General features: G+C 36.0%; 1 protein-coding gene across 1 annotated transcript in view; it reads left to right on the top strand.

The window, feature by feature from the left end:
- Nucleotides 1-16466, top strand: part of SLC30A9 (solute carrier family 30 member 9) — an 83407-nt gene that overhangs the window by 37337 nt on the left and 29604 nt on the right. Inside the window, exons 6-9 of the mRNA XM_027056138.2 lie at nt 374-456; nt 5964-6022; nt 12368-12435; nt 15097-15199. Of these exons, the coding sequence (XP_026911939.1) occupies nt 374-456; nt 5964-6022; nt 12368-12435; nt 15097-15199 (313 nt within the window). The remainder of the gene's footprint in view (nt 1-373; nt 457-5963; nt 6023-12367; nt 12436-15096; nt 15200-16466) is intronic.

The following is a 16466-nucleotide window of genomic DNA, read 5'->3' as shown; positions in this document are numbered from 1 at the left end:
TTCTTTTAGAATAAATGTTAAAGCCAAATTTGGGATTAATAAAAACCCATCTTAGATAGACCCAGAAGTTTTTAAAGAATATATTTAAAAAGCAGAGTATTTTCATATTTGCAAACTTGTCTATCTGTGAGTTACTAGTATATACTAGTCAACTAAAAGTATATCAAAATTTATAAGAAAATTTGCTGTTGAAGTTACTGTTACTGTTTAGATTTAATTTAGAAAAGCTTCTTCAGTGTTTTGTATTTTTTCTAAAGGACCTTATGCTTTGTTGTAAGATTCTCATATAGTTATAATTCGTCTAGATTTAAATATGATTACAATAAATTCATTAAAAGTGTTTATTGTCAATGGCCCATGTGTGTATGTGCAGATCTTTGGAAGTTTGGGGAAGCCCTGAAGCTCTTGCCAGAGAGAAAAAACTCCGTAAGGAAGCAGAAATAGAATACAGAGAGAGTAAGTATATTCAATTTAAAGTGGAGTTAATTAAAACATAACGTGTAGGTGAAACTGGGGCCTTTAATGAATAACTGTACTTCCTAGCAGTTGCAGGTCTTGACTTTGGCTCTGTTGGTTCTAGCAAATACCAGTTTCCACTGTATAAAACAGTACCTTTTTTTTTTTTTCCTCCTGTATGGCTCTTTAAAGATGATGAGAGGTAACAAAGCTACATGGTTGTTTCTATATGTCAATATTATAATTTATAGTCTGATTTGAAGATTATATTTGTGTATGTATATATATCTATATATATATAGGTGTGTATATATATATATATATATATATATATATATATAAAGCCTCCTATATATATATTTATATATATATATAAAGAATAAAAAGCCTCCTTTCATTTTCTACAGTAACTACAGTTACTGTCTCATTTTCCTGACTATAGAGAACTGTTGTTGGCAATTTGGTGTATATCTATCCAGAATATTTCTGATGAATTTTCAAATTTCTGTACACATTTTTTCACTTAAACATAATTGGGTGACACTATGCATATTGTTTGGTGTCTTGTCCTTTATGTTTACCAGTGTGACTGTAAACCTCTTTCCATGTCTTTCTATAGAGCTCTACCTCACTCCCATTCTTTTTTAACAGCTACAGAGTATTCCGTTATATGGACATAACAAGCTTTATGTTCTCCAATTTTTTACCATTACAAAGAACCATTAGTGAATGTCATATTTTAAAATATGTAATATATACTGTTATTAAAAATACATGGTATAAAATGTTAGTAGAATTTTAGGGTTGAAGGACATGGGCATTTTAAGATTTGTTAGAATGATTAGTTCTGAATAATTATTCTCCAAAGGCATATTGTGTCAATTTATACTTACAGTGTATGAGGGTGACTATTTCCTTATATCCTTGACAGTGCTGGATGTTACCATTGTTTTAACTTTCTTATGTATTTGATGGACAACAGATGGTACCTTTAATTTTGAGTTTTTCTGATTACCACTGAGGTTGGTTATCTTTTAATATATTTGTTTTTCTTAGTTTTCTGTGATAATTTTTATATCCTTTACTCTTCTAGATTGTGTATCTTTTAAAATAGATTTTCATGAGTTTTTGGTGTATTTTTAACCCTTAATTTTGTATGTTCTGAATATTTTCTTTTGCTCCTTCTTCATATTTTGTTTTATCCACCCCCCAGTTAGTGGGAGATTTCAGACATAGGAGTACAGAGGAAAGTGTAACAACTCCTCGAGAATCCCATCACTCAGCTTTACAGTTATCAACATGTGGCCAACCTTGTTTTATCTGTATTTCCTTTACTAACCCTCACTCTACTGAGGGTTAGTAATTCACTCTGCTGAATTATTTTGAAACCAGTCCCAGCTATTATATTATTCCATCTATAAATATTTCAGTATATGTCTCTAAAAAACAGGTATTTGTTTTAGTTAGTTCATATGATGGTGATGGTTAAACTGCTTTAGAAAAGCTCACTAACCACTGCCCTCAATAATCTGTCAGTAGGTCTTAATATCCTCTCAGTTGCCCTTTAGTTGAAGATCTAGGATGTTTTTGTATAGTTTTAATTTTGGCAAAGAAAATGAGTGACCTTCTGCTGATTATTTCTTTTCTTGACAAAGTTGAAAAAACATTTTGTCTCTTTCCAGCTAATCTAGTCAGGAGGAATAAGGGCTATATTTGAGGTTCTTATAGGCCTGGAATATATGATATTCAGATATCTGTATGTTGAGCAAGTGTAGATTGTTTTGCACAATCCAAGTCCTTTAAATCATAGTTCAGCATTTTGAAAAGTAATAAGGAGAATCCGTGAATCCTAGGATCTGTGCAGTTTTTGCCTCTTAGAAAAAGCAAACATTTGTTGACTGTATATTCACAGATATGCTAAAGAGAGCTGCACCTAAATCCACAGGGGTGAAATATTTCAGTAAAACAAATATATACTGGGATCAGAGAACCTCAGAATTTTGGTATCACTATTCAAAGACTTCCATTGGGTATCTTTTCAGTAATACAGATGCTAATACTGGATATGATCAAATGTCGTTCCAGTAGGGCAGATTGCATTGGGGAATTAGATGCTGGCACTGCAGTTACAGATCTGTTCTATTACTTTGGGGAACTGATAGAATGTGGCAGGATTAAAATATAGATAGAGGTGCTAGTATCTGAGAAAAATATACACTTACTTTTCTTTGACAGGCTTTATTTAGGAGAATCTGAATTCTTCAACTGTATTTCTAAATTCTGTACAGGACCAAAGCTTAAAGGCGACAATATTACCTTCCCCTGATGAGTTGGTGAAATTTCTAAATGGAAATACGGTCAGTAATATAGATAGAAAAGGGATAGAGGGAGCTTCTTGAGAGTATGGGAGTTCAGTATAAAGAGGGGGAGCGGTGAGATAGAAGGAGATCAAGGAGAAGTGAAACCAGCTGAAGGAAGATATGCAAGGAAGGAAAAACCAAGTAGGGCAAAGTAGTGGTGCTCAAATTGTCCCATTTTTGGCCAGTGGAAGCACCTCAGGTTGGTTCCAAAGTCCTTTTGGCATAACCCTAGTGTTGTAGCCTCCTTGCTTTTAGGTACAGTAAGATGTTTCAGGTTTATCTTCTATATTTCCTGCCCCGGACTGGGCATTACGCATCTCTGGAAGGAACTACATTTCTTTCTAGTAGGAAATAAAATTGAGAGAGTCTACTTTGGGCATCAGGGATATTCATTTGTAGTAGGTTGTCATATGTTTAAGGTCTTTCCATGGACAGAGGTAGGAAATGCTTTTTTTTTCCTTAAGAGAGAAGATATATAGGCTGTTTTGAAAAACTGAATGTTTATTTTTCTTTGTTGTGTTTTGTATCTCTTTTCTTACACTGAAAATTTTATTTTTTAGTCCATTGATATAATTAATTACATTTTTTGTTTACACATATAGAAAGAATATAATGTAGTTTCTAATAATAATACCAATATTATTGCCATCAGGATGATTTAAGATTTATTTATTTATTTTTTTTGGTCTTTAGTATATATCCCACTAGGGATATATAGTTATATTTCTGTGTTTTAAATTCACTTGAAATTTCTGTCTGTGTGGATAAACCACAAAGTAGATGTAAAATTTGGTTCATTTGTTTCATTTTGCTTATGATTTTTATTCTTTTTTTTTTTATTTTTTTTTAACGTTTATTTTTGAGACAGAGAGAGACAGAGCATGAATGGGGGAGGGTCAGAGAGAGAGGGAGACACAGAATCTGAAACAGGCTCCAGGCTCTGAACAGTCAGCACAGAGCCCAACGCGGGGCTCGAACTCACGGACTGCGAGATCATGACCTGAGCCGAAGTAGGCCGCTTAACTGACTGAGCCACCCAGGCGCCCCTGCTTATGATTTTTAGAAATAATTTTGATTTATTTTTATTTTATAATTTTGTAAAACATTTACATGATTATCTAGAATCACATCTACCAGATAAAAATACTTCAGAGAAATTTAGCTTCCACTACTATCCTCTCCACCCTATTCTCCCTCTTGTATCAGTAACCATTTAGAAAATTAGTTTTGAGGTTATTTATTCCATTAAAAAATATATTATGAAATAGCATATAGGGGCGCCTAAGTGCCTCAGTCGGTTAAGTGTCCAACTCTTTTTTTTAATTTTTTTTTAATCTGTATTTATTTTTGAAAGAGAGACAGAGTGTGAGCAGGGGAGGAGCAGAAAGAGAGGGAGACACAGAATCTGAAGCAGGCTCCAGGCCCTGAGCTGTCAGCACAGAGCCCGACACAGGGCTCGAACTCACGAACTATGAGATCGTGACCTGAGCTGAAGTCGGATGCTCAACCAACTGAGCCATCCAGGCACCCCAAGTTTCCAACTCTTGATTTTGGTTCAGGCCATGCGTGATCTCATGGTTTATGAGATTGAGCCCCGTGGAGCCTGCTTGGAATTCTCTCTATCTCTCTCTCTCTCTCTCTCTCTCTGTGCCCTTCATATACACTCTCTCCCTCAAAATAAATAGATGAACTTAAATAAAAAAAAGTTCCAAAACACAAATAAGTACAATACTATTAAAAGAGAAATAGAAATAGCATATACACTGGTATTACCCCCTCAGACCCCTTTTGCTAAATAAGGTATACTTTCTGTTCTTGGCTTTTTTGTTTGACACTATGTCCTAAGGACCATTCTATAGTAGTAAATAGAGACATTTTTTTCATTCCTTTTATAATACTCCCATTTTGGGGGGTATACCATAGTTTATTCAGTTATTTCCCCATAGGTCATTTCTAGTCTTTTGCTATTAAAATAATGATACCACAAGTAGCTTGTACATACATTAAAGGAAATATATAAAGTTCACAATTGAGAAAAGATAGTAATAGAAGTTTGTTCTTATTGTATTTTTAAACGTTGGGCTAAGAAATGAGGAATTGGTTCTTCTATCAAGCTTAAGTAACTCATATTTTTAGGTAATATTGAGAACAGAATCTTAATATCAAAGTGCCTTTCTCTCATTGTAAAGCCAGATTTCTTCCCACAAAAAAACACAACAAAATTTATCATGTTAACAGAGTGTTAAGTATCTTTGCATTGTTCTGAAACAAATCTCTAGAAATTAGTTCCCGAACTTTTTCATCATGTAAAACTGGAACTATACCTGTTAAGCAATGGCCCTTTCTTCGTACCTGTAGCCCTTGGTAACCGCTATTCTACTTTGTGGTTCTATGAATTTGACTACTGTAGATATCTCAGGTAAATAGAATCATACAATATTTGTATTTTTGATGGAGTTATTTCACTTAGCATACTGTCCTCAGTGTCCGTCCATGTGACAGGATGTCCTTCCTTTTTAAGTGTGAATAATATTTCATTGTATGTATATGCCACCTTTTGTTTATCCATTCATCTGTCCATTGACATTTTGGTTGCTTTCACTTCTTGGCTATTCTGAATAGTGATGTTCTGAATATGGGTATGTAAATATCTCTTTGAGACCTGCTTTTTTATTTATTTTTTGGGTGTATACCCAGAGGTGGGATTGCTAGATCATATGGTAGTTTTTAATATTTTTGAGGAACCCTCCATATTGTTTTCCATGGTGGTTACACCATATTACAGTCCCACCAGCATGCACAAGGTTTTCAGTTTCTCCATATCCTCGCCAACACTTGTTTTCTGGGCTTTGTTTCATTTTGCTTTTGGATAATGGCCATTCTGATGGCTGTGAGGTGATATCACATTGTGGTCTTAATTTGCATTTTTCTGATAATTAGTGTGATACGTTGGCCATTTAGTGTGCTTGTTGGCCATTTGTATATCTTCTTTGGAGAAAGAAGAGTCCTCTGCCCATTTTGTATTTGGCCGCTAGCCTGTGGAATATATTTAACATAGTCTTAAAGAGAATAATTGTGTTAACCTAAAATATGACTGATAAGAATATGTATGAGCTAAATGTATTTTGTGATTCTTTTCTTTTAAAGGGCTATTTAGAAACCAAAAAATATTAAGAGAATATAGAGACTTCCTGGGAAACACTAAGGTAAGGTTATCTTTCTGCTATTATGTGTATATATTTTGCATGGTGAAGTGTTAGTGTCAGTCTTTTGTGAAAATCTAGCATATCTGATCATAATTCAAGATTTTCCTGAGCACATTGTAACTTACTGAAATAGTCTGTTTGCTTCTGTGTGGTTTTCTTAAAATTAAAAAAACTGGGAGGGGGGCACCTAGGTGGCTCAGTCAGTTAAGTGTCTGACATTGGTTCCAGTCATTATCTCGGGTTTATGAGTTCAAGTCCTGCTGCGAGTTCTGTGCTGACAGCTCAAAGCCTGGAGCCTGCCTCAGTTCTGTGTCTCCCTCTGTCTCTCTGCCCCTCCCCCTCTCTCACGTGCTCTCTATCAAAAATAAACATTAAAAAAAATTTAAAAACTTGGGACATATGTTCTTTTTGAATTCATAATAGTGTTATAAACCATAAGTGTATAGATCGTAGGTGACAGAGAAGACTGTTTTCTTAGGTTTTTAGCAAAGTTTAAACTCTCACGTACACCTTTAATTTTCTTTATCCTCTCTCCTACTCCTAACCCTGATTAAATATTCAAACTGCCACTTCTCTGCTTGTACCCAAAATGTTCAGCCCTTGGAGGAGAACATTTCATAGCCACTGATTGTTCTTTCTTATTATATGTAAATATAAAATCAGTGGGGGCGCCTGGGTGGCTCAGTCGGTTAAGTGTCCGACTTCGGCTCAGGTCATGATCTTGCGGTCCATGGGTTCGAGCCCCGTGTCGGGCTCTGTGCTGACAGCTCAGAGCCTGGAGCCTGTTTCAGATTCTGTGTCTCCCTCTTTCTCTGACCCTCCCCTGTTCATGCTCTCTCTCTGTCTCAAAAATAAATGTTAAAAAATTTTTTTTAATTAATGAAAATAAAATCAGTGGATACAATGTTGACAGTCTTACTAAACTTGCAGAGGACATTCATTCTCTTTACTCTGTGAGATAGCTATTCCATACTTTTCCTCTCTTCCCACACTTCCTATAGCCTTACTCTTCAGCTGATGACCTTGCTTCATATTTCATTGAAAAAAATAGATGTGGGGCACCTGGATGACTCAGTCGGTTGAGCGTCCAACTTCAGCTCAGGTCATGATCTCACGGTCTGTGAGTTTGAGCCCCGCGTCGGGCTCTGTGCTGACAGCTCAGAGCCTGGAGCCTGCTTCCGATTCTGTATCTCCCTCTCTCTCTGCCCCTCCCCCGTTCATGCTCTGTCTCTCTCTGTCTCAAAAATAAATAAAAACATTTTAAAAAATTAAAAAAAAAAATAGATGTAATCGGATAAAAGTACCTCACTTTCCATCACCAGATTTACTGACTTACCTACTTGTGTGCCAGAATACTTCCTACTAGAAGGATTACTATTGGGACCAGTATGGAAAGTTTACCTTTATTATCCTACCTGTTACTCTCTTCTGAATTCTCTTCATTTGGGCTTTGATTCCCACCACTCCACTGAAATGGCTCTTAGCAAAGTACCCACAACCTCCAAAATACCAGGTAGTCATGTCCAGAGTCAGCTTTGCATTTAAACCTAAATGGGAGGTATCTCCCGTGAAGAAGTCAGTGTCCTGTCTGGAGAAAAGACCCGCCATGTAAATTGTCTCCTTTCTTCTGAGTTACATTTGAGACATTGCTCCCTTTTGGCAGAATTTAAGTTGGCAGTGATGAGGACTCTAGTCATATTTTACTTGATACTCTTTTCTTTTCCATTCATTATATTCAAAACTCTTTAATTTCCATTTTCCCTTTGAGTTTTTTGCTTCTGGCATCCCAGTGATAGAGTGAGTCTTTGTATGCCTTATGAGCCAGCCTTTTCACTTCCGTGCTGTGGTAGCCACTGCCCATTCCTGTGAGGCTGGTGAGACCTGCTCCCTGGGAAGGTCTGTTCCTACTGTTGTATCTGTTTCACATGGAGGGTCATTGTCACCAGATTTTTGAATAGTAGCTATTGACTTCTGAAATCTGTGTCACTAGAGGCCTTTGAGGATTAATAGTCGTCAACCCTGAAATGTTCCAGGATTTGAATAGAATATCTTTCTGTTACACCCTTTTTTGTAGTAATAGGATAACACCTTAGTGTTTAATTTCCCTTTACTGTTCCATATTCCTGTAAGGAACATTCACTCTCCTACTGAAGATGGCTGCTTTCCTTCTCCGAAATATATGGGGCTAGTCCTATTTGCTGGAATTAAATACCTTCTTTACTTTTACTTGTTTTTTTTTTTTTTTCTCCCCAGATCGAGACACTTGTTTTTCTATGGTATTTTTCTTTGTCTTAGGAAATTCCAGTAGTGGTTGATATATATGAACTTACCATCTTCTGAGTCTGCTAAAAGCATTCTCTCCTCAGAACACTATCTAACTGTCTGATATCTAATTTGTCATTATCCCTTTATTTTTTTTTTAAAGTTTTTATCTATCTATCTATCTATCTATCTATCTATCTATCTAAAAGTCTTATTTAGGGACGCCTTGGTAGTTCAGTTGGTTAAGGTCATGATCGCAAGGCTCGTGAGTTTGAGTCCCATATTGGGCTCTGTGCTGACTGCTCAGAGCCTGGAGCCTGCGTCAGATTCTGTGTCTATGTCTGTCTCTGCCCCTCGCCTGCTCGTGCTCTGTCTCTGTCTCTCTCAAAAATAAACATTAAAAAAAAAGTTTTATTTATTTCGAGAGAGAGAGAGAGCATAAGCTGGGGAGAGGTGGAGAGAAGGGAAAGAGAGAATCCCTGGCGGGTTCTGTGCTGTCAGCATGGAGCTCGACGTAGGGCTTGAACTCACAAATCTGTGAGATGATGACTGAGCCAAAACCAAGAGTCAGACGCTTAACCATCTGAGCTACCCAGGTTGCCCCTCTCATTGTTCCTTTAATATGTTTCTACTTTAATATGTTTCTACTTTCTTGTGCCTTTCCTTAGAATTCTAATTCTGTGAATTTCTTCTTAGAGTCCTTTAGAGCATCACAAGTACCTTTATCTCCTCTTGCAGTTATAACCCTGAAATACATCAGTAGTGCTTTGAGTATTTTTTGCTGATTTTGTGGTAGTCTTTTTTTGAAATATTGCCAAATTTTGGTTCTGTTCCAATATTTAAAAAAAAATTGTTTGTAATGAAAAATTTCAAATATATGCAAAAGTAGAAAAAAATAGATATTTGATGTACCCATCTTCCAGTTTCAGTAGTTCCCAGCATGGTGGCCATTCTGATTTCTAGAGATGGTTCTCCCATTGCTTTCATTATGGAATTTATTGGTAACTTTAACAGGATACTTCCCAAGTGGCTTGTGAATCTTGGCTCCTTGTGGATCTCTTGCTTTTCCTTGGACTTCGTCACTATTTCTGATCTAGTGACAACTAACACATAATCATCTTTTCTACAGTCTTTTTTATCAGAACAGTTTGAGCTCAGTGAATCTGTTGTTCTTTAATATTCTATTCTGATTTTAAACATATCATTTTCTTTATCTTATTTATCCCCAAAGTCCTTAAACCTTTCTTCTAAAGAAATATTTCTCATCTTCCACCATCTTAAGCAGCATCTTTGCATTTATTTCTATACAGTTTTACTATTCCTAAAATAATTTCGTGAAGGTTTTTTTTTTCTCTCTCTCTTCAGCCAAAAGATGCGTGCGGCACATTCTCATTGTAATAAGACAGACATACTGTGGTTTCTATTTATCAGTAAGTGATAGAACTCGGAAATCTAGAGCCATGGTCAGAATTTATAGTTTGCATATCTAAGTTCAAGTTGAAGTCATGTGAATAAAGTTTCTCCCTGCCTAGTTCCTTATCTTAGTCCTGCAGGCAGTTCAAAACAAAATTTGGGGCATCTAATTGCACATTGTCAAGACCTGACCCTAACACTTTAAATCCAGAAGCTCCCTCTTGTGTTCTGTGGTCCATAGGAAACTTAGGAGGTGCTGTGTAAAATCTGGTCTACAGACCTGACTGCAAAACACTGTAAGAGTATGAACAAATTAAAAAAGACATTTTTCTCCCCTCATGCCTGACATGGCAATACCAAGCCAAGGTGCCTCTATAGAATTCACATTTAAGCTGCAGCACCCTGTCTTACAGGACCTGCACCTTCAGTGAGGACTGTTTCTACTTATTCAAAACCAGCACATTCAGTGAGGGCTGTTTCTAATTGCAAAACCATTGTAGTCTGCTGCTAGGGGACAAAACTTCCATAAGCTGTGGTGACTTACCAAGAACTGACTCTCACGTGGCCTGATCCCAGTAACAACCTAAAATTTTACTCATTTGTTTTCCTCAGCTATTTCTCAGAGTTCTGAGCCAGCGTATGAGATCTTAGAGACTCTTCTTATTTAGACTTACCCAGTAAATTGTAGACAGTTCTACCCATCTTGCCCAGATACGTAGCCATGAAAGAACAGAAGACAATGTGTACCACATCCCAAAATAAAGGAGGGAGTTAATAAGCATGCCCAGCATTCTCTCCCAAACTTACCTCACTAAACTTAGTCAACCTCCAGAGGGCCACTGGGGAGGGGGGACGGGCTGGCTAAATGCAAGAGGCCACAGTATCAGCGGGGGTGCGAGTATCTGTCCTCATGGAAATCAGAGGAAGAAGTATTCAAGTGCCTACCACCACCAGCAGCATTCTGTTTCCTTGGAACACCTTGTTTTCTAGGAGCCCAAGACAGCCTTTCACCTGGTTTTCCTTCTAATTTCATGAATACCTCCTCTTTATCTCTTCTGCAACAAAACTGCTTTTTTACTCAATCTCCAAATGTTAGACATTTATTATAGACCCTTTTATACTTAAATCCCATCAGTAGATCTGACTGGCATTTTCTTCAAAATAGATACCTAGTATAACTGCTTCTCCCCATGTCTCTTATTGAAACCTTAGTCTAAACTATCACTATCTTTTACCTGGAGTATCCTCCTAATTGTTCTCTCCACTATGCTTTTGTCTCCATAATTTAGTCTCTACATTATAAACTCTGTCTTTGTAAAACATAAATTAGACTATGTCAAGTATCTGTATAAAATCATACGGTGCCTTCTTTTTGCCATTAGAATAAAATTTATACTCCTTACCGTATTCTCCAAAATCCGATGGGATATGGCCCCTGCTTCCTTCTCTGTCCTCAACCCCTACCATTTTCCTTGCTCTCTATGTTCTAAGCCACACCAGCCTTATTTTGTGCTTCTCTTCCAGCCTTTAAATATGCTGTATACTCTGTCTGAAACTGTTCTTCCAGATTTTTTCATGGTTGCTTCCTTATCACCCTTGAACCTCTTTCCTACTCTAGTTAAAATAAATCTTCCCACATATACCCTCCCCCTCCCATACGTGTTCCTCTCCATTCTGTTTTATCTTCCTTATTTTATTCATTATTTTCTGGTATATATTTGTTTATGGATTTATTCTCTATCTTTCTGGACTGGACTGGGAGATCAGTGAAAGCAGGGACTCTTGTTTTGTTTACTGTCAGATCCCAGAATTGTGCGAGGCATGTAGTAGTTGCACGATGAAAATTTCTTGAATAAATGCCATAAGGTGGAATATATGCAGTACTTTAATAGAAATTAAATTGAACTGAATTTTAATAATAAATGTGCAGCAGAATGAATATTTATTCTCTGTGACTGACCAAGGAAGGCTTTATGTAGAAAAGTGCCACCTGGCGTAACATGGAAGAGGATGAGTAAAACCTGGACAGATTGTGTTGGAAGATGATGATAACATTCCAGGGAGAGGAAAGAGCAGGAGAAAAAATGCAGAAAGTATACATTGAAGGAAGAGTAAAACTACATTTAACTCAAGAAAGATATTTTTCTTTACTTGGTTTATTTCTTTTGTTTTGGTGTGTTTAGGAATTAAACTTATTATCACTCGAGGTCTTTGGTGTTTAGAGAGCAGTAAGGAGTTAAATTAGAGAAGGAAACTTGGCTTTGGCTGTTCCTTGTTTAAAAGTTAAGGAGTTGCTCAAGAAATGGGAAAATTTTAGAGTGTATCAGTTGTAGTTCAGTACATTTTTATCACTTTATCCCTAGTTTCTGTGTAACCAACTCAGATCTTTTCTGGCGATAGGAAATTACTTACAAGGAAGCAAAATAAACATTTATTGTTTTGGAAAAAGACCATAGGCATTCTCAATTTCCATCTTCTCACTTTTTGAAGAGGAAATTCTGGAGATAAATAAATAAATAAGTAAATAAGTAAATAAATAAATAAATAAATCTAGTTGTTTAGAGGTTTTGAAAGAAGAGATGTTTTTCTGGTGTGTCAGAGTCACTTAAAAGCATTAAACTGCTTCCCTGGGAAATTTTAGAGATTTATTTGTTTGGTTCTTTTTTATAGCCACGGTCCAGAACGACATCAGTTTTTTTTAAAGGGCCAGGAAAAGTGGTGATGGTTGCCATTTGCATGTAAGTACTGAAAAATAAGCCATTTGAAATAGAAACACGTTATTTTTAATGTGTATATCCATGAATGTAAACATTTATTACTTAATATCTAGATAGTTACAAGTTTATATCATTTTAATACTTTTGTTTTTTAAGTTTATTTATTTTGAGAGAGACAGAGAGAGAGCTGGAGAGGGGCCAAGAGAGAGGGAGACAGAATCCCAAGCAGGCTCCATGCTATCAGCTCAGAGCCCGATGTGGGGCTCGAATTCACAAACCGTGAGATCATGACCTGAGCCAAAACCAAGAGTCCGATGTTTAACCGACTGAGCCACCCAAGCATCCCAAAAGTTTATATTGTTGTAGAAGGAAGTCGAATAAGTCTTTGTTAATTATTGTCAGTAAAGTGATGAAGGAAGAGTCCACATAGATACCTGTGTCTATGTACTGTGTCTATTTTTGGTGTCGTTAAGATCTAAGAACAGTTGCTCTCTGAAAATCCTCTTATTTTGGGGGCTCCTGGGTGGCTCAGTCGGTTAATCCTCCAACTTTAGCTCAGGTCATGATCTCACAGTTTATGAGTTTGAGCTCTGCATCGGGCTGTCTAATGTCAGAGCAGAGCCCACTTCGGATCCTTTGTCTCCCTCTCTCTCTGCCCCTCTCCTGCTTCTGCATGTGTTTTCTCTGTCTCTCAAAAATAAATAAAAACATTGAAAATTCTCTTATTTTCATTGGGGTTGATAGAATTTTTTTTTTTTTTTTATAAAGGTGAATTATATGCACCTGGGGTGGCTCAGTTAGTTGAACATGGGACTTTTGATTTCAGCTCAGGTCATGATCTCAGGGTTGAGTCAGCTCTGTACTGAGCTTGGAGCCTGCTTGAGATTCTCTTTCTCCTGCCCCTCTCCCCTTCTCGTGCTCGCTCGCTCACTCTCTGTGTCTCTGGAAGAAAAAATGGTGAATTTGCCAAGATCATTTTTTGAATAACTAAACCAGCATGGGTTGTAACTACAGAAGAGTATCTGCACTCTTGTTTTTTCACTTACCTCAGAAGAACATAATTGATATTTGTGCCTCTTCTTTTTCTTTCTGTCTAATTGATTCCTATTGTTATTTTTTTTCTTTTGCTGATTAATCTATCTTAGGATGTTTAAAAAGTTTAATTCCGTACTTCATTTGTTATTTTATTTCTAATAAAATAACATGTATATATACATATACATGTGTGTGTGTGTGTGTATATATATATATATATATATATATATGGCATCTCGGGAATTGTGGTAGGGTCTTGAAATTCAAGATACAATACATAATTCTCATCTTTAAGGGTTGGAGAGGAGCTGGACTGGAGGAAGTCATTTACAATAATATAGAGAAGAGATGGTGATGCACTAAGTGCAGTAGCAGTAATTCTTTTCATTAGTAAAGCAGGGTTAGCAACGAAGTCTTTCTTCCTCGGAAGAATGTATGTAATGTATATAAACTGCTTAGCATAATACCTGGTACCTAATAGGTATTTAATAATTATTGTTAATATATATTGGCCTGAAGGTCACAGAGGAGAGCTGGATTAGGGATTTAGAGAGTTATTAATATAGAAATAATAATTAATGCCATAAGAGTAGTTAAGATCACTTGGAGATATGGAAGAAAAACCTCTTAGGAGGAAACCTTGAAGAATGCTAACATCTGTGAAATGGGTGGAGGAAAAGAGCCTGCAGAGGAGACTGAGGAAGAGAAAGGAAAGCAAACCAGGAACTAGGAAGAAACCAGCATACCATGGAAGCCAAGGGAAGACAGCATTTTAAGAAAATAGTGCCATACGCTTCTGTGAGATTAAGGAAAATACTAAAATGTTTTCAGGGATTTAATAATAAGAAACAGTTGTGGTGTTGATAATAATCTAATGAGGTATCCGAGACATAAGCCATCTTTAAATGGCTTGAAGATTTAATACAAAGTATAGAAAACTGAGACAGCAATAGCACATATAACTCTTTTAAGAAATTATCTGAAGTGGAAGAGGGGAAAGGGTAGCTGGAAGGGGACCTATAGTTTGTCATTTATAGAATGAAGATGTTAATATTTATATAATAATAGCGTTATAATGAAACATAGTGACTAGTATAGTGCCCAAGATAAGCCGTCCCAGTCATTATTGTTGGAATCTGACCAGCCAGCTTCCTCAGAGCTAACCAAGTTTATTTTTAGCATCTGTTATCTTCTGGTATGACCTTGAGACTGCTTGGTTTAGATTCGTCTTCGTCTCTGGCATCTGCCTGCTTGATAAAACAGACTTTCATCAAAGTCTTGGTTTTGACACTGGTCTGCTAGACAATATCAAGTGCATATCCTCTTTAACCCGCCGAAGACACTTAATTTCCTTTGTAACTTTATTTTGTCAAAATATAAAACACTCTCATCCATTCTCAAAATACACTTAAGTAATTTGTTTTACACGTATCATGTTTCTTCATTTGAGTAATGATACCGTAACCTGTGTTTTTCAAATTTGCACTCTTGTTACCTAAAATACAAGAAGTTCTTTGAAGACTAGAGATTCTTTTTAATTTACTTTGAACAGAATCTAGTATAGAGGTATTTATAGTCAATTACATAAGTTTTTGGTGGAAATTTGTATCAAAACCTATGCTAAATTGTTTTGTCTTTCTCTTCTAGCAATGGATTAAATTGCTTCTTTAAATTTCTTGCCTGGATTTATACGGGTTCTGCAAGTATGTTCTCTGAAGCTATACATTCTTTATCTGATACTTGTAATCAGGTGAGGGGTAAAAGCTTTTTCCTTACTAGTTTTAAAGTAATTTTTAAGCCTTTTGTCTAAAAGCTGACTTATTTAAAAATAGAATGATTCCTATAGTTGGCATGAGGAATAAAATGAATTTTTTTTTACTTTTGAACAATGAAATACTAGAAAAATGGTCACAGTATTTTAAAGCAGGTTGTTCTGCTTTAAGAACTTACAACAATGGAGTATGACATATAAGATTATCGGTCACTAAGTGTTTGAGCAGAGGCTTTTGTACAAGAGCTTCTTACCATTAGGTAGAAATTTGGTCTCTGAATATGAGTTCTTATGACTATAAGAGCCAATTTAAGTTTTTTGAATAAAGATATAAAAGATTCACATGTGATTGATGAATTAAAACCATTTTACATTAGACTGGTATTTTAAATTCCTTTCTTTGACTTTGTAAATGAAGAAAGATTTTTATAAAATTAGAATACCTTTTTAAATCCCCTTCGACTTGCAGGATTTTGACTACTACAAACCTAAGTCTTTTTTAAGAACATCGTAAACATTTCTACTTATGTTGCTTTTCACATTTTAAAGAATGTGGTGTATTAAGAGAATAACTTGTTAGCATTATTTGTTTATACTCCTGTTTTGTAGGAACAGATTTGGGAGAATTTATGGTAAGAGACACAGGTATAATAACAATATTTTAGACAAAGTTAAAAGTAATAATAAAATGGTAGAGAGCAGGGAGAGCGATCTGAGTTAAAAATTGAACCTGAGAACTCATCACTGTCAAATGAATTAACACCCTTTGTAAAAGCAAGGAAAGAAGACATTTACTATTAGTACTAGCAATCTTTCCCTTGAATTAAATTTTAGACTCATGAGACACTTAATAGCTACTATCTTTAAAATATTTTTCCACTCAGTTGTGGTATGGAGTTGGGGGAGAGAATGGGGAGAGATACATAACACAGTATCTAATGTTGAACGCCTATCTGAACATAAAAATACTGAAATATAAAAATATTGGTACATAGGGCAAGAGGGTATGTACAGAGTATTAGTTTCAGTATTAGTTGTTATTTAAAAAATTGAAGATCATTTTTTTATCTAGGATTCAAAAAATATTTTTTTTATTTTTAAATTTTTATTTATTTTTTTGAGAGAGAGAGTGCAAGCAGGGGAGGGGCAGAGAGAGAGGGAGACACAATCTGAAGCAGGCTCCAGGCTCCAAGCTGTCAGCACAGAGCCTGACGCGGGGCTCAAACCCATGAACTGTGTGAGATGA

The sequence above is a fragment of the Acinonyx jubatus genome, chromosome B1, assembly GCF_027475565.1.
Source record: "Acinonyx jubatus isolate Ajub_Pintada_27869175 chromosome B1, VMU_Ajub_asm_v1.0, whole genome shotgun sequence".
Classification (NCBI taxonomy): Eukaryota; Metazoa; Chordata; class Mammalia; order Carnivora; family Felidae; genus Acinonyx; species Acinonyx jubatus.
Note: the sequence above shows the minus strand (reverse complement) of the source record. Positions and strands in the feature narration are given on the sequence as shown.